The sequence below is a fragment of the Zea mays genome, chromosome 1 (genome assembly GCF_902167145.1).
Source record: "Zea mays cultivar B73 chromosome 1, Zm-B73-REFERENCE-NAM-5.0, whole genome shotgun sequence".
Classification (NCBI taxonomy): domain Eukaryota; kingdom Viridiplantae; phylum Streptophyta; class Magnoliopsida; order Poales; family Poaceae; genus Zea; species Zea mays.
Genome location: NC_050096.1, coordinates 144782071 through 144805443, shown reverse-complemented (window position 1 = coordinate 144805443; position 23373 = coordinate 144782071). Strand labels below are relative to the sequence as shown.

At 45.2% G+C, this 23373-nt stretch overlaps 1 protein-coding gene across 3 annotated transcripts; it reads left to right on the top strand.

Annotated features, from left to right (window-relative positions):
- Positions 1-7690: 7690 nt before the first annotated feature.
- On the top strand, positions 7691-22815 carry LOC100383838 (Pumilio homolog 23). Of its 3 annotated transcripts, XM_035959644.1 has the most exons (13): positions 7701-7941; positions 8294-8593; positions 8718-9395; positions 9613-9989; positions 10130-10493; positions 10571-10876; positions 11358-11522; positions 11755-11898; positions 17043-17162; positions 17251-17430; positions 17829-17977; positions 21651-21833; positions 22078-22815. In XM_035959644.1, the coding sequence occupies exons 4-13, from the start codon at positions 9646-9648 to the stop codon at positions 22637-22639; spliced, it is 2517 nt and encodes an 838-aa protein (XP_035815537.1). In that variant the 5' UTR covers positions 7701-7941; positions 8294-8593; positions 8718-9395; positions 9613-9645; the 3' UTR covers positions 22640-22815. The 3 variants fall into 3 exon arrangements, with proteins under 3 accessions (XP_020394388.1, XP_035815537.1, NP_001349093.1); XM_020538799.1 differs by lacking the exon at positions 8294-8593 and having other exon boundaries at positions 7691-7941; NM_001362164.1 differs by lacking the exons at positions 8294-8593; positions 8718-9395 and having other exon boundaries at positions 7737-7941; positions 22078-22798.
- Positions 22816-23373: the final 558 nt, after the last annotated feature.

Genomic DNA, 23373 nt, shown 5'->3' with positions numbered 1-23373 from the left:
GCCTTTGCTCCTCTCCTTTTTGGGCTTGGCCATATTTGGACAGTTGTCCCTGAAGTGGCCCTTCTCCCCACATGCGAAGCATCCTCTCTTCCTTTGCTTTTTCCTGTCAATGTTAAAGAGAAGATCCTCGACCTGCAGGGGCACACCCATTAGATTAATCTTGCGGATCATCCTCATTACCTTTCCGACGCGTCGGATTGTTTCTTCGTCCTCGGAGGATGATGTGCATGGTTGATTATCTTCATCATCATCACTTTCTTCTTCTTCCTCTTCTTCACTTGAGGAACTTGGAGTGGGAGCCTTCTTTTTGCCCTTCCTTTCATCACATGCAAAAGCATATGGCCTTGAGGAAGTTGGCTCCTCTCCCCGACTCATTTTTCGCGACATCTCAAAGGCCGCGATTTTCCCAATCACAATGGTCGGGGTCATGTTGCTCAAATCCTCCATGTTGTGAAGGATGGTGATGATGCTCCCATATCTTTGTTGTGGTAGCAGGGAGATAATCTTCCTCACAATGTCCGCATCACCTAGCTTATTAATGCCAATCGAATTGAGCTCATTGATAATTAGATTCAAACGAGAATACATGTCTCTAACAAGCTCATCATCTTTCATAGCAAAAGAATTATACTCATTTAAGACAAGGCAATGTTTTTGCTCACGGACATTGGATGTGCCGTCATGGAGCTCATGCAATTTTAGCCAAATCTCATTAGCAGTTTTAAGGTAAATACTTGATTAAAAATATCCATGCTAAGAGATTCATACAAGCAATTTTTGGCTCTAGCATTTAAATGAATTTCTTTTTCCTCACTCGTGGTGGGTTTCTCGGGATTCTTGAGGGGTTTCATCCCGTCACGAGTGACTCTCCAAACACCTAGATCAACGGCCTCTAGGTAACAAGTCATTCTAGCACTATAATATGGGAAGTTAGTGCCGTCGAAGTGTGGTGGCCTATGGGTATCCATCCCTTCCTCCAAAAAGCGTCGGCTCTTTTAGCGGTGAAGCTAAAGCGTTTCAAATGAGCCAAACCGGGCTTTGATACCACTTGTAGGAAACGGGTGACGCCTAAGAGGGGGGGTGAATTAGGACTTCTAAAACTTTTACTAAACTAGGCCACAATTAAATCCCTAGAGCAAAACCTATGCAAATAATCAAAACTAGAATGTGCAAACTCGGTTTTGTCTAAGTGTTGCTATCTCTACCGCAAAGGCTAAGTTTCAATCTACACTAAATAAGTATGACAATAAGATTGAAACTTAAATGCTTAATATAAATGCGGAATGTAAAGAGCTAAGTAGAGAAGCAAACTCTCGTGGATGACGCCGGTATTTTTACCGAGGTATCCGGAACCACGCAAGGTTTCGACTAATCCTCGTTGGTGCCCCTACGCAAAGGGAAGCCCACGCGAGGGCCAAGCACCACGGTCGAGTAACTCCGTAGAGAGCCACGGGCCTTCTCCACGCGCAAGTGGTGCTCCGCTTCCGGCTCCTCTCGGACGCTCCCCGCCGTCTCCACTATCGAGCTTCCGGCCGAAACGTCGCGGGCCTCGTTCCCTCCGGTACACGGTGGCGGCCGTGACACAAACGCGGTTGTCACGGTCTCGCAAGACTCTCGCCCCACTCGGTACAATTACAACGACTCACGCAAGAGCCGAGGGGTTGTGTGGTTTTACAAAACTCACTCAACTAACTAAGGTTCATCTAGAGCAAGCGCTAAAGCGGTCTAACTAACCTAAGCACTTCGCAAAGCACCTACGCTAATCACCGAGTGATTCTATTAAGCACTTGGGTGTTTGAGCTCTTGGAAATGTGCACTATATGCTTTGGTATGTTGCTTGGGCTCCCACACTTGAGAATGGCCGGTTGGGGTGGTATTTATAGCCTCCACACCCCCAACTAGCCGTTGGACAGAAAGCAGCAGCTTTCTGTCGTCGGGTGCACCGGACAGTCCGGTGCACCACCGGACATCCATTGTGCAGTGTCCGGTGCACGCCACGTCAGCCGACCGTTGGCGCCTGTAGCAGTCGACCGTTGGATCCGACCGTTGCCATCTGCCCATTGGCACACCGAACAGTCCGGTGCACACCGGACAGTCCGGTGCTACAGCCAGAAAGCGCCTGTCTGCGGCCTCTCTGCGCAGACTGTCCTGTGCCTCACCGGACTGTCCGGTGCACACCGGACACCAATGTCCGGTGCGCCACCAGGCGCTGGCTGACATCCCTTATCTTGGATTTCTTCGCTGATTTCTTCGGGCTTCTTTGTTCTTGAGTATTGGACTCCTATGCATCTTTTTATGTCTTCTTTTGAGGTGTTGCATCCTCATTGCCTTGGTCCAATTCTCTTCGCATCCTGTGAACTACAAACACAAACACTAGAAAACTTATTAGTTCACAGATTGTGTTGTTCATCAAACACCAAAACTCAATTAGCCAAAAAGGCCCGGGGTCCATTTTCCTTACAGTAGGCCCACTTGGCTATTCTTCCGATGGCTTCTTTGTTGTGGAGAATATCCCCTATTGGAAATACAGTGACTACTATGACTTTGTGGTCGTCAAAGTAGTGACGGAGCTTGCGTGCAGTTAGAAGTACTGCATACAATAGTTTTTGAACTTGAGGGTATTTCTTCTTTGAGGGTCCCAGAACTTCAGTGATGAAATAGACGGGATGTTGTACTAAATATGCATGTCCTTCCTCTGCTCGCTCGACTACCAACACGATGCTCACCACGTGAGTCGTGCAAGAGATGTACAACAACAGATCTTCGGCCGACTGACTTGTCGTGGCTCGGCGTGGCGGCTTCAACACTGGCGGTGTTGTCAGGAACTTTTTTAGTGCATCAAGGGCTTTCTGAGCTTCTGAGGTCCACTGGAATTTGTCTACCTTCTTGAGAAATTTGTAGAACGGTAGGCCTTTTTCTCCTAGCCTTGATATGAACCTACTCAAAGCTGCCATGCATCCAGTAAGCTTCTGTACTTTCTTCTGTCATCGGGTTGTTGGTTCGTGTCGCGTCGTGGTGTCGTCGGTGCAGGCTTTGCTCCTCCGATGAGGTCCTGAGCTCGTTCGTCGGTGGTGATGTAGAGGTCCGCCTCCTTGAACAACTGCTCGGAGGTAGTCGGTGCCTTTTGTAGTATGGCTCGGACGAAGGCCGAGTCAATAGATCCCCGGTAGAAGTCCTCGATTACTGCTGCTTCTGCAACCTCGGGGATACGATTTCTCATGGTCTGAAACCTTTTGAGGTACGACTGGAGAGTCTCATCCCCTCGGCGCTTGATGGATTTGAGGTCCCATGGCTGCGCCGGCTTGTCGGAGAGAGATTGGAAGTTGGCGATGAAGCGCCGACTGAAGTCGCTCCAGTCGTCGATGTAGTGTCAGGGTAGGTGTCCTAGCCATTGCAGCGCATCTTGGCCGAGGATGATGGGTAAGTACGCAGTCATCACATCTTCAGTTGCCCCTGCGGCTCGGGCAATAGTGGTACAGACGACCAACCAGCCTGGGTCCTGCTTAGGCTCATACTTGTCGACGTTGGAGACTTTGAAGTTAGGGGGCCACTGAATGGCCCCGAGACGTGGAGTGAGCGTCGATACTCCACATGTGTCCTCCTGTCGATGTTGATGACGTCGGTCCCGGGGAGGGGAGTTGTCGATGTGGTGCCTCGACCGTTCCCGGGTCGTACCACCGGTTGAGGCGATGGCCGACTCAACTCTAGTGGCCTGACTTCGCGCAGGGATGACGTGATCCTGATCATACTCTTCTCGGCGTCGAATCTCGTTCTCATGTCGTTGTTCGCGCGAAGCGTTGATGGAGCTCCGAGCGTCCCGCCGACTATTGATGGCGTGTCGTAGATCGCTCGGAGGATGAGCGAGAGGCAGAAGATGATTAGCTGCCCGAGTGAGCAGCCGCCGATAGCCCTCGGCGTCCGGAGTCCGGGGGAGGCCATCGGCTATCCGAGCCAACACTCCACCAACCTCGCTCGGTGTGTTCATGGCTCGAGCGAAGTTGGGGTTCAGGTTCCGTCCGAGAAGAGGGTTCTCTCGACGTTGTCTTGCCTCCTGTTCGGCCTGCTCTTGAGCTTGCCGACGATCACGTCGTCGGGAATTCCTTCTTTCCCTGAAGACCCGTTCTTTTGGTGTTTCTCCTACCTCCGAGATCTCATCTTGTGACACAGACTGCGCCGGGTCTCGCTCTCCGGCTTCATGATGTCGCTGGATATTTCGGCGTCGGTTCCTTCGTCGGCGAGATTCCCGCTGAAGAGGTTGCTCCCTCGGCGTGGTTGGTTCATCGTCGGAGACGGGGGACGATTCCACTCTCCCCCCGATGAAGAGGACGTCGGGGTATAATGGAGTTGTCGTAGCGACAAGCTTCTTTCTGTTCTCCTTTGAGGGCGGAGGTACCAGAAGAGCAGCTTGACGAGCCTTCACCTCGTTCGTTTCCTTCTTCCTTGTGATCCGTGTCCATTTTTTCGTAGATGAGGTGGATAGCGGAGTTCTCTGGGTAGACGGATCCTCTGTTCCCGGCTTGCAGGAGGTAGTCTTCGCTCGGAGCGTTGGAGGTTGCGCTTTTTCTTGCTTCGCTCCGGCTTTCCCGGAGATTGTCGAGGAAGGTTTTCTCTCCGGCAGATCCATGATGCGATGCAGAGTTCCTTCTTCGTCTGCCACGGATGAGATGGTTCCGAAGCAGAACACGGATCCAGGGCGGAGGATGATCTTGTGCGGAAAGTGATGGCCATTGAGCTAGCCTGGATCGGTGACATACCCGCTACCTGGCGCGCCAGCTGTCGGTTTTTTGGGTCCGACCGCGCCCCCAGGGTTGCCCCTCGAGGTGCTTTTTGGAGTAGGACGGTGTTACCGACTGTAGCTCAATGGTTCGTGCCAGATGCACGAGAGGCAGTAGACAATCTTGTACAGGTTCAGGCCGCTTTGAGATGCGTAACACCCTACGTCCTGGTGTGGATCTTTTATATGGCGGGTTACAGGGGAGTTCTCTAGTACGAGGGATGCTAGAGAGCTGAGTAGATGGCTAATGAGTGAGATCTTTTTGAGGGGGTGCCCCCTAAGCCTTATATACTCGACCGTGGGGCGCTACATGCGGATATAATAACAATGTGTGCCTAAGTAATAGTGAACCGACTGAGCCTATCTTCCTATAATTCTACTGACTTATCATCATTCAGTTCCGACGCTTGAGGACGCAGCGCGGGAAAGTCGGGTTACTGCTGTGGATAACGCTTAAATCCATTGGGCCGTCTGGGCTCAAGTTGATCCAACCTTGCGTCGATCCACTCCGCCAGACGTTCCTCCCCAGGCCCACGAAAGGATGGCCTTGCGAAATAATGGGCCCAAGGCCTTTCGCGAGGTCTTCTAGCCTTCTAGTGGACCCGGGGGATATCTGTCCCCCACATCCGAAGCCACACAAGGGGTGTGTTGCATCATGTATTTTGTCATCCTGCTCTTGCATCTGCCTGAAGGCTTTTGCGAAGATGATATCTGTTGCACTGTTTGTGTCTACAAGAACATTATGAACCAGAATTCCTTTGATAACACATGATATGACAATTGCATCATTATGGGGGTAATCCTTGAGCTGAAGGTCTTCCTAATAGAATGTGATTGGTACATGAGACCATTTGGATTTGATTAAGAGTCCTTGCACTCCAACATGTTGTAACCTTCTCTGTGCTTCCTTCTTTTGCTTCTTATTGGCTGGTTCAGAACTTGAGCCGCCTGTGATTGGGAGCACCAGCTTCATAGCCAAAGGTGTCACAACTTGGTCACCTTGTGAAGCCATTGTCGTGGTTGTGTAAGTGAGTTCACCGAAGGTGGGCGCCAATTTTGGTCTTTTGTTCTCAAATATTGTGAATCAAGAACAAGGCAACACAATTGTTAAAAATTAGGGACCTTCATCCTCCGAAGCATCATCTCCTTTCGAATATAATGATCTTCAGATGAAGGTCGTGAATACTGCACCTTCATCATTCGCAAGAATAACAATTCATAGAGATGATAAATATTATCAATTCATATATCGATTTATATATTTATTTCATGATAAACATATGAATATTAATAAGATTTATATTACATTGATACCTTCGGCTTGTTCGAAGGTGTTGACGCGAGGGTGATTACAATCCAGCGTGAACAATACAGTGGTACTGTTCACCTATTTATAGGCACAGGACGCAACCCGGGTAAAAATACATTTATGACCTTAACATGTGTTCATAATTGTAACATAAATCATTAGGGACTAGCTAGCCTTTTCATCTTCGGCTCAACATCATACTTGATCTTGACACTACTTTAAGCCGAAGTTGTTGCTCTTCGGCTATAGCTTCAACATTCATCGTTAATCGTGTTTCGGGCTATATCTTTGTCTTAAAGACCTTCGGCGGAGAAGAAGACTCCCATCGTGAACCTTCGTTCATGACAAAGCTACTGTAATACTCGACATTATGCTATAAATAAATGATTAGTCGTGTTTTTTATGACCTTCGGAAGAGAAAATCCCCAAACATTCACTTACATATTGCTCCTAGCTTAATGCACATTTCAAGTGAGCAATCAAGTAAAGAGTCTTTCTTTCTCTCATCTTCTCATCCGAACTTGGTTTTTAGTTACTCTAACCCATAAATTGGACCTAGTTTATGTTGTTTGAAACAAGTTTTGCAGGATCACCTATTCACCCCTCTAGGTGTCAGGAAGATAAAAGGGGGCTGTAGGGTTTAGAATCTAGAAAGTTACAGATTCCTACTATCGCGAAGTCTCGCACGATTATGTGTCCACGTTTGGACGATTTTCACCAAAGTGATTCTTACAAACGTGAACTGAAAAGCTAAACATTTGACCGTATGTAGCAGCTTCTAGCGGTCAGAAGCTAAAAAACCAAAGCAAACACCACCACAGAAATATTGGCACTCGTCACTAGTCTTTGACTCTTCATTGCAACAAATATAACATTCTTTTTGGTGAGTCCATACCATTTTTTTCAAGAAAAACAATATTCGAGAACCCTCGTCCCATGTTTAGGACAAAAGTATTTTAGATTCACTTAGCAATTGTCAAAGGTTGAAGATAAAATTATTGTAATAAAATTATTACATATTTACAAGAAAACATTATAGATTGTGAAAATATTCTATGTTCAAGTGAAAACGGTTTCTAGCTTCATTAAGAAAAGATGTTCAACATAAATAAAACAAAAAATATTCCATTGTGTTTATTTACAATGTCCTAATAATTGTTATCATTTCTCCCCTAATTTGGAATCAATTTTTATATTAACCATCGAGTCATCGACAAAAAGTGTGTCACGGAGAAAATAAATACGAAATAAAAGAGTAACAAACAAAAAAAAAGATAAAGAAAAAAATAACGAAAAAATTGCAAAAGAAATACTTAAAAAAACCAACCCAAGAGAAGGCGCCCCAAGGGATGAAAACGGTTTTAGAATTTTTTCCGACCGGAATCGTCGGTATCGGTATTTCTCGAAATCGGAATCGGTCATCGGAATTTTAGATCAGAATCGGTATTGAAATCGGTACAATCCTTTATCGACCGTTTTCTTCAGTTACCGTTTTGAGTCGGAATTTACCGAATTCAAAATTCAGAATTTATCGAAACTCATGGTCCAGCTCAAATTCTAAATTCACAACTCATGGGCGGCCCATGGTTCAGCAAGCAGCCCAGGCCACCACAAGTCCACAACCCAATTGTCGTCGGCCACTGCTCTTCCACTTGCAGTCTTCCGTCGCCCTCGCCCCTCGCCCAGGCACAGCCGCACAGCAAGCATAGCCGCCACCGCCAGTCGCCACTGCTCAGCTCGGCGCTCCATGGCGTGCCCCCAAATTCCGTGACGGCGTGACTCGTCTTCCTCCTTTCCTCTCTGCCGGGCTGCACGTGCAGACCACGGACGAACACACTGCCCCCAAGGCCCCAATCCAGTAAGTAATCTGTAATCCCTAATCTAGCTTTGTGGCCATGGATGCACGCACCCTCTGCCGGACGCACCCAGCCGCCATGGACGCACGGACGCACCCACTCCAAGCAAGGGCAACTCCAGCCGCCATGGACGCACACGCACCCAGCTGCACCTGCACAGACACACTCCAGTCCTCCTCCTGCCGCTGCTCTTCCTCCTCGCGCGCCGGACGCATCCGCTGCTCTTCCTCCTCCTCGCGCGCCGGACGAACTGACGCACCCACTGGCCACTGGTTAAGGGGATATTATAGCAAAGTATTAAATTTTTCCTCCACAGAGAAGTATCAATTTCGTTATCAAATGTCATGTTCCTAGGATAAACTCCAGTGCGCTTGGTTGGTGAGGATAAATAAACAGGAAGAACCAGATGCCAAACGGATAGCAAAGAGGATTCTAGAATACGTCGGGAATCAAGTTGCCACAAGCCACGACAACTTCCGCAGTCATAGTAATTAACCCCCAACAAAATTATAGCTGCAAAATCACAGAGACTACCCTGCCACGAGTTAATAGCAAGCAGCTTTGCTGGGGTCTGATACACACAGCCTTCTTCTATGCTCGAGAGCAATAAAACTTTTCTCCCACAGCACCTCTCGACGGAACATGACTATGCAGGTCAAGTATATAGTCAGTGTCTCGAGCCTGACATTCTTTAAATCTACACTTATTGTTCACACAAAGGGGAGTAAATATTTCGACTCGGAAGAGAGGACCTTCTTGACGAACTGTTGTTCTTCAGATGATCCTGGTGGGCGTGGCTCTAAGAAGAGCAGCACCGCGACGTAAGGCCGCCAGAATTTGTTGCTGACACTTGAATGGACTGTCTCTCTCTGAGGTTACCAGACCCCAAACCAGACTCCTCCGAAGACAGGGGCTTCTTGCTGATTATCCGGTAGATCTCGGCTAGAACGGTGTGGAAGGCCTTCTCCACAATTCAGAATCTGCTTTTAGTGCGGGTGGTCATGTACTTGTGTTTTTGTGATATTTATAAACTTTGTTGTATTGTGATATTTTCATATTGATATGGTTACCGATTGTATTTTAGATTCCGACCGATACCGATGTATTTTTTGTACCGAACTTCTGTTTCCGATGATTCCGAAATACCGATGTCGTTTCCGTTTCCGGAATTACCGTTTCCGATTTCATTTCCGATAAAAATATGAAAACGGTAACGGTTTTAGTGTTTTCCGATCGTTTCCGACCGTTTTCATCCCCGCTGTCCCTGGCCTTGGGCCGAATAACCCCGCACTCGGCTACGGCCGTCGTTCTCATCCGTTCCTTCACCCTGCGTGTGCTCTCTTTCCTCCCATCTCTCTCCGACTAGCCGATCACTGGGTGGGCTACCGCCGCCGCCACCCTGCGCCAGGTGCCGAGGCCTTCGTCGGTCTCTTCTCCGGCGACGAGCACCCACCAGGTATTCCTCCCCTTCTTTTCCTTCCATGCTGAACGCAACCGAGCACCCAAACCCTTACTCAAAGCTATTTGGCTATTTGATGCCCTACTAACTTTTTTGCATGAATTATTGGGTGCACATGTGTACACCCACGTACTGGTCCGCCCCTGGTTGCCGTTCTCTGGGATTCTTGTTTCTTTCAGAATGCTGATTCTGCTTCCTCTCTGTCTCGTTTCAGAGTAAGCAGCTGCTGTCGAAGTGTACATGAGCAATGGTTTGTGTTGGGTCCAAGGCAATTAGACCCAAGGGGAGCACAATAAATGGCTTGGGAGATGGAGCTTTAGACGATAGCTCACACAAGAAGAGGACAAGGAAGGATACGAGCGAGAAACACGGGAAAGGGGGTCACAGCTCAAGTAAAGGACCTTCTGTAGGGAAACCTCGGCATGTGAAGGATAGGAAGCAGAGGAAAGATGATGGGAAGAAAGGGAAGGGTCGACGAAAGGACCATCATTCAGGAAGCTCCGTGATGGTGAATCCCAGGACGAAGAACCTCAACAATCAGGATGCGGTACCATCCTCCGATACATCAAAACCAGTACAAAATGTTCTTAGGTATGAGTATGGCAGTTCCTGCCTTTTGAATTCAGCCATTGCTTTTAAATGTAGAGATGATGTCATAATTTTTTAGTGTTTGAAGATGTTAAAGTGCTGATATTCTTATTTTCTGAATTCTGATGATCAACAATGTTTAGGAAAAGAGTTGATCCTGAAACTGCAAAGTACTTTATGGAGATCTCAAACCTCTTTGATAACAAGGAGATTGATTTTGAAGAGCGCTCAACTATATGCGCTAATGCCTTAGAAGAAACTAGAGGGAAAGAGCATGAACTTGCCACTGATGCTGTTATAAGCCACACCTTGCAGGTTCTTATAGAAGGCTGTGAGTTAGAGCAGTTATGCACATTCCTACGCAATTGTATCGACTATTTTTCGGTCATTGCCGTGGACAAAAATGGGTCGCATGTGGCTGAAGCAGCTCTCAAGTCACTCGCAACACATCTTGAAGATGAAGCCTCCAGGGCCATGATAGAAGGGATACTGAACAAAATATGCAAGGTATTCTTTTCTTTGACCGGCAACATATCTCATTCCATTTTCTTGCAATGGACCTCACATCTGAGTCATTGTTTCAGGTTATTGCTGTGGATGCTGTTACTGTGATGTCCAGCTGCTATGGTTCACATGTTCTCCGCACTCTACTTTGTCTTTGTAAGGGTGTTCCATCAGATTCACTACAAGACTTCCATACTACTAAGAGATCTTCTGTTCTAGCTGAGCGGCTCAGTTGTGGGACAAATCAGTCTAGTCGACATGTTCCAAAGAATTTTGAAAATGGTTTCTCAGGCATGTTTAGGTCTTTTGTCAGAGAAATGCTACATAATGCAAAAGCTGACATTGCAACTTTACGAGTTGACAAGAACAGTAGCCTTGTTTTACAGGTTAGTATCATTGCACAAAATATTGTTTTTGGATTTTGATTACTGACTCTCAGGATCTGTGGTTGATTGGACAAGAACGACAACTGAGTCGAATAAAGAAACGATAAATTGCAGTAAAAGGTAAACTAGGGTTCTTAAGCGAGAGATAAAGTGGAAAACTAGTTGGCAATTGTCTTCTTGCCTTTCTTCCTCTGGCTCACAGCATTTTATTCCCTGCCACTTGTGAACATTGCACCATGACTTTAACCTTTAGGGTAGCCAAAACAGTTTAACCGAGTACAGTAATTATTAAGGATAACAGCTGGTAAAATATAAATAGAACTAGGACAGTTGGATCATTGGTAAACGAGGATCTATTGATCCCTGTCGTTGATTTGAAAACCCTGCCAAGTCTCAACTTCTGTTAGGTTTATTTTGTATGCAGTTTTATCAGAGAAACCTTGGCCTGACAGATTCTCTCTCTTAACATGTCATTCTGCAGACTGCACTGAAGCTATCGTCTGGTGATGATAATGAATTGCATCATATAATATCAATACTTCTTGGTTATGATGAATATAAAACTGTACAGACGAGAGATTACAGTGAAAAAATGGACGAGATTGTTACTTTACTTGAAGAAAGTGCTTATAGTCATCTCTTGGAGGTATTGTTTGAGCATCTTTCCCTGCAATGAAAAAGTCAAATAATATAACCTTCCATTTCCTTGTAATTAAGCCTCGCCCTACATTGACCTTGTGGCTCTTCCTTTGTTTTTATATCTGCTTCTTCTTTATTGGGTGTGTGAGTACTCACACAAGGAGTGGTGGCAAAATCCTAATGATGACACAATTTATTGTGCTGGATAATGCTCATTAGGCGATAATAATGCTTTGCAGGTGATTGTGGAGGTTGCCCCAGACGAATTGCGCAATGGTATGCTTGCACGTAGTCTGAAGGGTGCATTATTTGCAATCTCATCTCACCACTGTGGTAACTATGTGGTGCAAGCTTTCATATCATCTACTAAAACCTCAGATCAGGTATAAAGACTTCTGCAGGAAGTAGCATTATGAAATGTTCTTTCAGCAAACTAATGTTGTGTTAAAGTAAATGCTCTATCAAAAATTTGTATATCTTTGCTTCATGTTGATAAATTGGAGGCCTGCGAAAGGTCCTCTAGATGAGTTGGTTAGGTGGTCTGAGTAGCACTTCTCAAGTCCTTTTTTCTCTCGAACGCGCAGGAAAACCACAAAGACACTTACAAAAAAAACTAGAAGAAAAATAGAAGGCCCAGGCAGGCCGGCACAAGTCGTCTAAGACGGCAGAAAACCACAAAGACACTTACATAAAACTAAAAACACCCTTTAACCTAGCTAGAGGCTACTATTGCCATATTCCACGCAGCCCGGTGCATATTCCATGCAGCCCGGTGCGCCAGCCATACACCACAGTGCAGCCTCCTCTTTGATTTCCTAGATCACCGAAACAATTCTTGGCGAGACCTCATGTCACACCCGGTTTTGAAGGTAAACCGAATGCGAACCATGTACGTGCCAGAATCAGAAATTCACGTACACAACAATTACATAATTAGACATCATCACACAATGCTCAAAGTAAATAGCGAAAAAGTACTTTATTACAATAAGATGTCCCAGACATCCACTGAGTCTATAACATAGTCATTAACATCAAAGTGCGGAAATACGAAACATAGAAGATAAGGCCTTCACAGGCAGCTGACTGGGGGTTTGCCACTAAGATAAACTAGAACTCATCGTAGTTCTGAAACTCCTCAAAATTCTCCATGTTGCCAGCATCTCCTCCTGAGCACTGAGTACAGTGGGGACAACCTGGGGTGGGGTGGTTTGTAAAGCAAGGGTGAGTACACATCAACGTACTCAGCAAATGTCCGGCTAAAGTGGACTAGCTGTATGTGGAGTTAAGGCTAAGCAGTTGCTTTTAGTTGGTCAAGTATTTATTACTATTAGTAGAGCTAAGTTTTAGTAATAAACCCAATTATTACCCAAATGTATTCCCTCCAAGAGGAAATACCAGAGATCATAATTATACCATCATCATTAATCATCATAAAAGTAACCAGTGTTCTTCTAATCAAAGAGGATCCCAAGACTGCTCTTAACCGTGAGCACGGCTGATATATCAGTTTCTAACACTCTGCAGAGGTCGCATACTTTACCCACAAGCTGTGATTCCCATTCTGCCCAGAAAGAGCTAATCTCCATTGACCACTACTTAGGTGGCCTGGCAGGGTATCACAACGTAGCCTTTACAAAGATTTCCCAGAGGTCCTATCCGTCCGTTAGGTTTCTCCAGTTTAATAAACGCAGTACCTCTCTCCAAAGGAAGGGTGACTAACAAAACCAAATCAAGAACATCTGCATCTAGCCTCGGCAGAGCAAGTACTGTGCCCGGACCCCATTGACGGCCCTACGGCGAAGCCAACTACTCCTCTGGTTCCTCTAATTAATCAGCTAAGGGTGTCCCATTCCACCCTCATGGTTGCACTGTTATCCCGGGTTGTCAGTCCCCAAACAGGTCCTTACAGAGAGGTACTCAGGAAGATGGCCTGAATCCCCTAAAGTATCACAAGAACATAATCGGGATAACATCATCGTATCATAAATATTCACATCATGTTCATTGATTAAAGTAAAGCAATAGCACAAAGCTAACCATGATAATCCAAAAGGTAAACAAGGATAAGGTAAATACAGACTAGTTAATCCTTAAGTTTCAATAATGTAATGCGGGACGGTGAATTATAAAGTATGTAGGACATGATAGGTCAGATGACACTTGACTTCACCAGGTTGTTGCTCAGGAACATCTTCGGCAACACACTCAGGAACCACGAGCTGCTCGTTGTCTAAATAAAGCGATCATACATTTCATACATTTGGAAAGTACAAATGAACAACACACCAAACATGTACAATCAAGTATACACTAGTTTGACAAGACATTATGAACATAGAAGGGTAGAATTAAATGTTAGGGTTTAATATAATTAGAGATCAGTGATTATGGATCACATAGCTTAGTTCTACTAATTTTGGTGGGACACAAAATTACAACATGAGTAACTTTATACACAACATTTTATCAATCTCACAACATTAAACATCTAATTACAATTAAGGTTTTTTTTTCCTTTTTATTTATTTTCTTAAATAGATAAATTAACACATAAACTATCCATTAGCTTAGACAAAAAGTTAGGGTACTCAGACTGCGGATGAACATACTTTATTTGGACAAAGAATATTTCTATTAACATTTTGCAATTTGAACCACTAAATTTGGAGTTCATATGAAAAAGATATGAAATAAACAAGTTTTGAAGTTTAAAATATGAAACTAAGCCCAATTCTGTGATTATTTAAAAGGTCAGGGGTCTGTTTAAAAGAAACCAGGGGCCTGCCCGCTAAATCGCGGGACGACGGGTTGATTCTCGGAAACCCGAGGGTCTCTTACGCAAAACCGCCACGCGAAGGGGTATCGGGTAATCTGGACCGCACGATCACAAGCGAACGGCTGGGATTAAATCCCACGGGCGAGCGCGTGGGTGTGGGCGTGCGGGCGCGACTGACAGGTGGGGCAGGGAAGGGCTGAGGCACTGGTGCCGGGGCCCTCGGGTCAGCGGGGTGCTGAGAGCGCGGGGCGCGCTAGCCGCTAGATCGTGGATCAACGACTCCGGCTCCACAGTCCACGCGAAGCGTTATCCGCGCATCCGAACCATTCGATGAAGGCTGGACGGCAAGGATCGGCACAAAGGGTTTTGTCTTCTCTAGCTGGCTAGGGGCGGCGCCATTCGCACCCGCGACGTCGCAGCCGGCGGCGACGAAGTGGACTGGGGCTTCTATGGGCGCTAAGGGCGGTCTGGGTGACCAGGGAGGTTAGGGAAGGCCTGGCGAACACTACGACGGGATCGGGGTAGCAGGAACGAGGGTGAGGCGACTGGACGGCAGAGAGGGAGATCCTCGGCGAACCGGGGCACTTCGACGAGCAATCGCGGGCGAGAAAGCGCACGACAGGGGAAAATAAGGGCAGGGGTAGGAAGGTTACCTCAAGTGGACACTCAGGGGCTCACGAACGAAGGCTGGGGCGCGGCGAGGACGCGGGTCGACGACGGCGGTTCTCCGGCTGCGCAAGAAATACTCCGTTGAGCGCGGACCGGACGAACCAGAGGGGGAGAAGGCGAACTAAGGGGCGTTCTAGGTGGCAGGTGATAGGCGGAGCTTACTGGGGCAACGAACACGGCGGGGAGTTCTACGGCGATCGTAGAACGGGTGGCAGACGTCGGTGAGCGGTGGCGGAGCTACCTAGTTGCGCGCGCAGGGCGAGAGTATAGATGGCCAAAAAGCACGAGGCCCGTGAGCCCGGCACGAAGCCCGCTTTTTGGGCCCGGTCCGAGCCCGACACGGTAGAATAAGCGGGCGGGCTTGGACAGGAAACTAGGCACGGCGGGCTAGCCCGGCACGGCCCGTTTACCTCTAAGCCCGTTAAGCCCGCTTTTCGGCCCGTTTTTTCGTGCTAAACGGGTCGGCCCGGCCCGTTTAGGCCCGCTGCGGGCCGGGCTTGGACAGAAAATTAAGCCTGCTGGCTCAGCAGGCCCGGCCCGGTTTTTGGCCGGGCTTCACCGGGCCCGGGCCGGGCGGCCCGTTTGGCCATCTCTAGGCGAGAGAGAGGGCGAGGGTGCTCGGCTCGGGGCGCAAATGAGTAGGGGGAAGTGGGCGAGCGGGGTGCGGGCTCTAAAGGGGGCGAGGGTGTGAGGAGGTAGCCGGAAAACGCGCGGACGTGGGCGCGTCCACGGCGGGGGCGTGGGCGAGATGTTAGGGACGGGGAACCTGACGGGTGGGGTCCGCGGGGCAGAGAGAAGGAACGAGCGCGAACGGGTGGCCAGCGCTGACGGAAAGGGTCCACCGGACAGAGAGAGAGAATGGGCGCGAGCACGAGGGGATCGACGACATGCCTGGCCCACCGGGCAGCGGGAGGGAGAGAGCGCGCGTGCGCCGACGCAGGCGGTCACTGGCAGGTGGGGTCCACCTGTCAGGCGACGCGGGCGCGCGCGCGGCCTGGCTGGGCTGACTGGGCTGAAAATGTTTTTTTCTTTTTCCAGGGAATTTCTAATTGCTTTTCTTTTTATTTTCTCTAGGGTTTTCAATTCAAATTCAAACCAAGTTTCAAATTCAAATTCAAACATGTACAACAATTCAAAGAATATTTAAGCTCAGCATGATACAACATTTCATGACTCATATTGTTTTGGCAAAATAAAATAATTAATCCCTCACTAATTAAGCTAATTCTAACCAAAAGAAAGAGAGAGAGAGAAACTAGAGAGAGAGAGAGAAGAGTAACACCTGAATTTGGTATATACTTAAAAAGAAATTTTATACCCCCAAATTCAGGGTGTTACACCTCATCAAACACACACACATATGTTCGACTCCCTGTGGAAGAGAACTTTAGGCTTGGGTTAATATAATCCTCTCGTCTGTCCAATACCAAATCACATCTCTAAGGCCCCCGGTACTAGTTGTGGCCGTTCTCTTATGGCTATGGTGCCGTTGCGAATGGGTGGGACAGGGGGTTCAACGGTTTTCTCGACCTATGTGAGAAGATTTTCTTAATATAATACCCAGGGCTGTCTTATGGCTATGGTGCCGCTGCGAATGGGTGGGACAGGGGTTCAACGGTTTTCTCGACCTATGTGAGAAGATTTTTTTAATATAATACCCAGTCTTGCCCCTCGTGGGTCGAGTTTTTTTTTTAAATTCGAGGCCCCTAGAACATATCTGCTTATTTGGATATTCATGACTGGTTAGTGGTAGATCATGACTCTTGCTCCTGAACATCTGAAATGCACTTTCTATCATTGATTCACTGGTCATGTACAATCTCTTGTCTGAGCAGCTATCCTACCTTCGCTATAATTTATTGACTCTTGCTTCTGTATGTATTACTTATCTGCTAGGGGATATAATATTTGTGTATGTCAGAATGTACTTATGTCAGTCCATGTGCTGAAATTACGCATAGAATATGGTTTGTGTTTTAGATAATTCTTCTACTTAACATTTCCAGTTCCAATCAGGTTAAAGTTTCCAATATGAGATTTTCTTTATTTTATTTTGATAATACCTTTTTTTTCACTCAGATGAATCAAATATGGGAGGAACTTGGTCCAAACATGAAGGAATTGCTTGAACTAGGTAAAACAGGGGTTGTAGCTTCCATGTTAGCGGCATGTCAGCGGCTTGAAACTTATCGCCTTGAGGTCTTCGTTTATGAACTTTTTGTTTTTGCATGATCATTTTATAACCGATTTCTCGAAATATGTCTTATTCCTTTGTTATGAACTGCAGAGTTCTCAAGCTCTTGCTGCAGCGTTAAGTTCAGATTCTGAGTCTACTAAGAGCATTGTTGCACGTATACTTTTTCTTGAGAACTACCTACATGAGAGATCTAATTGGAAATGGATTCTTGGTGCAAAAATGAGCATTCTGGGTTGCTTGATGCTGCAATCTATTTTCCAGTACCCGCATGTATGTTGAAGTTGCTGTATTCTTTTTATGACCCCCCTGCTCACTGCCATATGCTAGCAATATATCTCTAATTTATGGTGAATGCTGCTAATTGCTCAGTGTTCTCTCCTAGTTTCCAAACTGTTGTTATGCTCATTTGGCTAGTTTGGTTTCTGTCTAGCTTTGGTTATATTTCTCCGTGACATAATTTCAATCACTCAGTGTTTTTAACTGTCTCTCCTACATTGTTACCCTTAATAAGTAGTCGGTACCTTATTTCTTGAACAATATAGCAATAGTCTAACTCTGTCTCTTATCTCTCTGACATCTCAACTGAAATAGCTGCCATTATGTTTAATGTTAGTGTGGGAAAACCTGGATGCCTAAAACCTTGATCTTGCATTCCTTTTTTCGTGCAGCAATATATTCGCCCATATGTCGCAAGCTTGCTGGCCATGGGGGATGATCAGATCCTCCAAATTTCCAAGGATTCAGGAGGTTGCCGTGTTCTTGAGTCTTTTCTAGGTTCAAGTGCCACTGCAAAGCGTAAATTTAATGTTTTTGGAAAGTAAGCCTCTTCCAAACACCCCAACTATTCAAAGACTATTTCATCACTTCCTCAAAATGTGTTTCGATATAGTGAATGCATATGATTCGTTTATGCTTGCAGTTTAATAAATGTTTGAGTTGCGTGGATAGTGCTATAATATTTTCATTTTCATTTTTGAGCAGTAACCATCATGACGATAAGGCTGTAAAATGTTGGCTGAATGTTTGGTTCAAGTAAAAATAGTCTTGGTTCAACTGGTTTTACAACATCATCACCTAAAACCTTGTTTGTCTTGATTATGATAGAAAGAATAAATAAAATATGTTTCACAAAGCTCAAATGTGCGCATGAGTATTCTACTTTGCCTAGGCTTTGCAAAACTCATCTGATCACTAGAGAGTAGAGGGGATGTTTGGATTTGGATCCTAGTATCCTACCAGCTAATACACCTGTTGATTGTCTATTTAAGAAAAAAATGTTTTCCTTAAATGCTAAATCCTGATAAAATCTTAAAAGCTGTGCTGCTGAACTGGAACACATCCTGCATGGGTGGCCAGTAGATGAACTATCATTTTTGTCTATGCGATTCCTGTGTGGAGGATTATTTGGATGGGCATAAGCAAACAAGTCGACTATGCTTCGGGCGTGACCACCATACCTATATTCATCAGGCAGGCTAATGCTGATCTTAAAAGTGGCTAGATAAAAATGTTAAGGGGATTGCATGGTTGCCCTAACTTGTAACTCCAACTATGAGTTTACCCCACCTTTTTGAAGTTTGCATGGTTGCCCCTCCTTTTTTGAAATGAAATCACAGGCAGCCCCTATTCCGTTATCTCTACTTTACGGTGTTAAGTCGGTCCGCAAAAAGACAAATATGCACTTTCACCATTGCCTCTATTACACTGATGAAACTGATTTGAATTTACCAATATTTAAATTTGAATAAATTTTGACAATCTTTTAAGGATATTTTTAAAAAACAATCTGACATCATTTCAACAACATTATGAAATAATACAATTTGACTACACTTTGAGAGCAATTTAAATACAATTTGACAGTAATTGATTTGATTTGACACAATCTTGACAATACACCCATCACATGATGCAACAGAAGGAATTTGACAATATTGCATACATTCATCACACTATTCCCAACATGTTACCATAGAAGTTCAAGAAAGCTCAACCACACATCACTAAAATAGTACATACTCAACATAGTAACATACAAATTTAAGAAAGCTCAACCATACATCAGTAACATAGTACCATACAAGTCCTAGAGAGCTCAACCACACATCACCAACATTGTACCATACAAGTCCAACAAAAGCACCATCATACATGTAAAGCTATAGCTATATCATTAAGCTCCAAACCACTGAGCCATCCTCCCTGAACCTATTCGTCCTTTCCTTTTCCTCTTGCTCATAGAAGCAAAAAATAGCCACTTGCAACCCACACTTGCACTATGACAATTAGCTCTAAATCTGTTTGTCTTTCTTGATGGTGTGATATGCATGGCCGTTAAAAATACACCAATGATGGACTGCTTCCTGGCATGCGTCGATATCTGGGAACACCACATCAACATCGATACATGGATCATTAACATCATAAGAAAAAGTAGGATTATCATCTGTATCATCCTCATCAACTATTTGAACATCAAGGTCATATTCAAAGTCAGAATCAGATCCAGAAGATGCAGCCAAATCAGAAATTACTATCGCATAGTGCTTGAAGTGATTCCGAATCAGAATAGATGCTCTCTTCATCAACTCCTATAGCATCCTCTTCATGTGTACTTCTCCATTGCCTATCTTTCTTTGTGGTTTTTTTATGGGTGGGGCTCTCATTTGTGTCATCTCTTGTATCTTCAATTGTTGGCACAACTGCAAGATTTAGAGTTTCACTTGCTCTATTTCTCAACATAGTATGACACCTACGTTTAGTTGGAGAAAATTGTAACGGACACTTAAAATCTTTGGTTTCAGCATAAATACCCACTTCTCCCTTCTCATTGTTCAATTGAAACCAATTTAGACGACCGATACTGAGCTCGGTACTACCCTTACCGCTTGTTGGGCGGAGGCCGAACGTGACCTCGATCATGGAGCGAAGGCTTCCCCTTCTCGTCTTAAATTAACCAGTACATAGGACCGCGGGCGAAGGGGCCTTCGACTCTGCAACCGACCATAACGGAGGATGACGTCAAGCGAAGGCCCCTGAACGATCGACACTGAGCGGGTGGCTGAGGCGACGCTGTGGCGAAGGCCTTGGTCAGTGTCGATCGTTCATGGGGCTCCACTTGTCGTCATCCTCCGTTACGGTCGGTTGCAGAGTCGAAGGCCCCTTCGCCCGCGGTCCTATGTACTGGTTAATTTAAGACGAGAAGGGGAAGCCTTCGCTCCATGATCGAGGTTACGTTTGGCCTCCGCCCAACAATGATCCAGTTTCTGATGGTTCAGGAGTATGAAACTCTGGAATAGCTTTCCACGACTGAATTGCATGTATAATGGCATCACGTACTGGTTTTACCAATCATAGGAAGCATGAAGTATTAGGATAATTGTATAGACACTTAACACTTGTACTGTTCTTTGTACTTCCCCTGTACATGGCTCTCTCTCTATATATCTAACCCACACATGCAGCCTTTCTGCTAGGCCCGCGACACGCGTGACGCCTCTTTCGCATGACTCGCGCGCCATACTCCATTCCACCCTCCTCTGTGTGATCCCCTCATGTCCTCTTCCACCACGTGCGTTCACTCTGCTCCCCGTGATCCACTCGCCCGCAACCCACTCAATCTCACTACAGTTCTGGGTGTGCTCTTAAGCAAATTACTTTTGTCCTATGTTTAGATATTTGGTACTACCTCAGTTTTTTTATATGGTTAGGATCTGAAAAAGTCAAACTTCATAAAATTTGACCATCAGTTAATCAAATTATATGCATGCCCCTTTCAAAAAAGAGCACTCTTATTGTATGGAACTTATACAAATAACTTTATTTCACAAACCTTTCAGTCAAGATTGATTTTGTAGCAATTGCCAATTGATGGTAATATATTGCAAGAAAAAAATATTATCAAATTACACTCACAATTTTTTTTCTTCAAATCCTAATATGACTTATAAAAGGAAATGGATGGACAACTATTACTTAACATCAGTTCGCATTGGGATGAAAGTGGATTGGATATAAGCAGATATATAATGATACAAATACAGATCTTTTCATTTTGGATGAAGTAATGTTAGATCTGATGTGCTCGATACAGATATGGACAGATAGTTGTGGTCAATGATAGTCAGATACTAGCATTGAACTACCTATCCGCATCAGATATCCATCTTTGAGTATCCACGTTCGTATATGGGCTATCCATCTAGTATATGAACTTGACTATCCATTTGATCTGTGAGCCCCCTTCGGACAGACGGATAGACAGAAATATCTGTCCTGTTTTCATTGCATTTCAGTCTTTTTGTGATTTGTTAAGCTGAATAGCACCCTTGGCACCTAACTCTAATTAACATTTCATGATTTCTGTTTATTTTATTGCTGCTGAACAGTAGTTTCCACATTTTAGTAAGCAGAAAGCAGGATACTTCGTTTATATTATATTTTCTAGATTAATCTTCTTTTTTTTTACCACCATATGTATCATATGGCAGGTTGCAAGGTCATTATGGAGATATTGCTATGAATCCTTCTGGCTCATTCTTAGTAGAGAAGTGCTTTACTGCCAGTAACTTTTCTCATAAAGAGGCTATAGTGGCAGAGCTGTTGGCTGTGCAATCTGATCTATCTAAAACAAGACACGGGTTCCACTTGCTAAAGAAGCTGGATGTCGATAGGCAAGTCACATTTCCTTTGTCCTCAAATGAACTTTGTTAAATAATCGATGCTATTGCCTATTAGCACAATTTATAATGTTCAGTCCTTTGCCCATGTTATAACTGTTAGACAATGTGTGTACTGTGTGTGTGGGCCGGTACCATTAGGGTTAGGGTTCCCTGAGTCTATTTATATGTAACCACACAATGCAACAAGCCTTTAGGGTTTCCCACAATAACTGACTTATTGTCCTTTTCATCACAGATATGCTAGGCGACCTGAGCAGTGGAGGGCTAGTCGAACTTCAAAAGAAACAACCCAAAAAAAGTTTGAGGCAGAATTTGGCTCAAACAGTCAATCTACTGGGCAGATTGTTAAAGAAAAGTTCTCTCAAAGTCGCACGAAGAAGCGTAAGCAGAAAGAGAAGGTTGACAAAATTACTGAGGATGCCAGGAGCAACAAACCAGACTTCTCTCAGAAAGGAAACAGTAAGAGGCCAAAATCTGGCAACGCAACTTCTGAGAACCCCCTGAGTGAAGGTGCTAGTGCTAGCATGGTGTTCTTGAAGGGCTCTGTCAAGAGGAAGTCCCCAGGTTTCCTTTCAGATAAACCGAGCTTCAAGAAACAAAAACCTCACAAACCCGATTCTGGTAGACCAGACGGCAAACGTTTTGTTCGAGATAGTGATACTAGCGCACCGTTCGTCAAGAATGCCGGCAAACAGAAACAGTCCATTGCTGAGCTCGCGGACCTGGCTGGTAAGGAGAAGCTGACTGCGTCTGAAGTTCGCAAATTGCTGAAGCCTGAAATGTCAGGCAAGAGCTAATGAGTTTAGGGTGAGCAGAGGCAGCAATTTTGTTGGTCGTTTTTCCTCGTATGTTGCGGAAAGAAACTGTGGCACGTGATATGGGTTTGTTTCAGTAGAAACGTATTCGTGATACCTGTCCTGATACCGGTTTCTCTTGCTAGCGAATCTCTTTGGCTTTGCATATGTTTGTTTGATCCGCTGCTTGCTGATATAGTGCAAAACATGTAGAAAGATGCAGCCCCGCCCAGGGCAACATTTTCCCTGCTAAGACCAAATACTCGTAATAACATGTTAATGCAGGAAATGCCAAGAGACTATCGAACCTAGGAAATAATTACTCAGGAATGGTTCAGAACAGTTACCCGTGAAAACAATCGTGACATGCATAACGATTCTAAATTCGCGCCAAAGCACGGCCACCAGAGATCCTAAAGTAGCGCCATGCAAAAGGGGGCAAAATCGAGCGCCAGAGATCCTGCCATGGAAATTTCGTGCATCACGCAAAAAAAAAAAAATACCAACTCAGCGAGGGATCAAACCTTGCTCATCTTGCCTCAGGCTCCACCGCGCTGACCAGCTCAGTTGTGTTGTCGAATGGAAGAACCCCCAGTTTAGACTTTGTTTGGTTATTCCTAATACATATGGATTAATTTGGATTGAAAGGGATTAGAAAAGATTTTGATTTGTTTGGAATTTAAACCCATTCAGACCTTATTCGTTTGTCTATGAATGCACCAGGAATAGTTGCAGCT

What these genes read in the sequence shown, in the direction of transcription:
- LOC100383838 (XM_020538799.1), top strand. Translation starts at nt 9,646, where the DNA reads ATGGTTTGTGTTGGGTCCAAGGCAATTAGACCCAAGGGGAGCACAATA. An exon ending in ACAGTAGCCTTGTTTTACAG is followed by an intron (nt 10,877 to 11,357) that starts GTTAGTATCATT and finishes GTCATTCTGCAG; the next exon opens with ACTGCACTGAAGCTATCGTC. An exon ending in AAGAAGCTGGATGTCGATAG is followed by an intron (nt 21,834 to 22,077) that starts GCAAGTCACATT and finishes TTTTCATCACAG; the next exon opens with ATATGCTAGGCGACCTGAGC.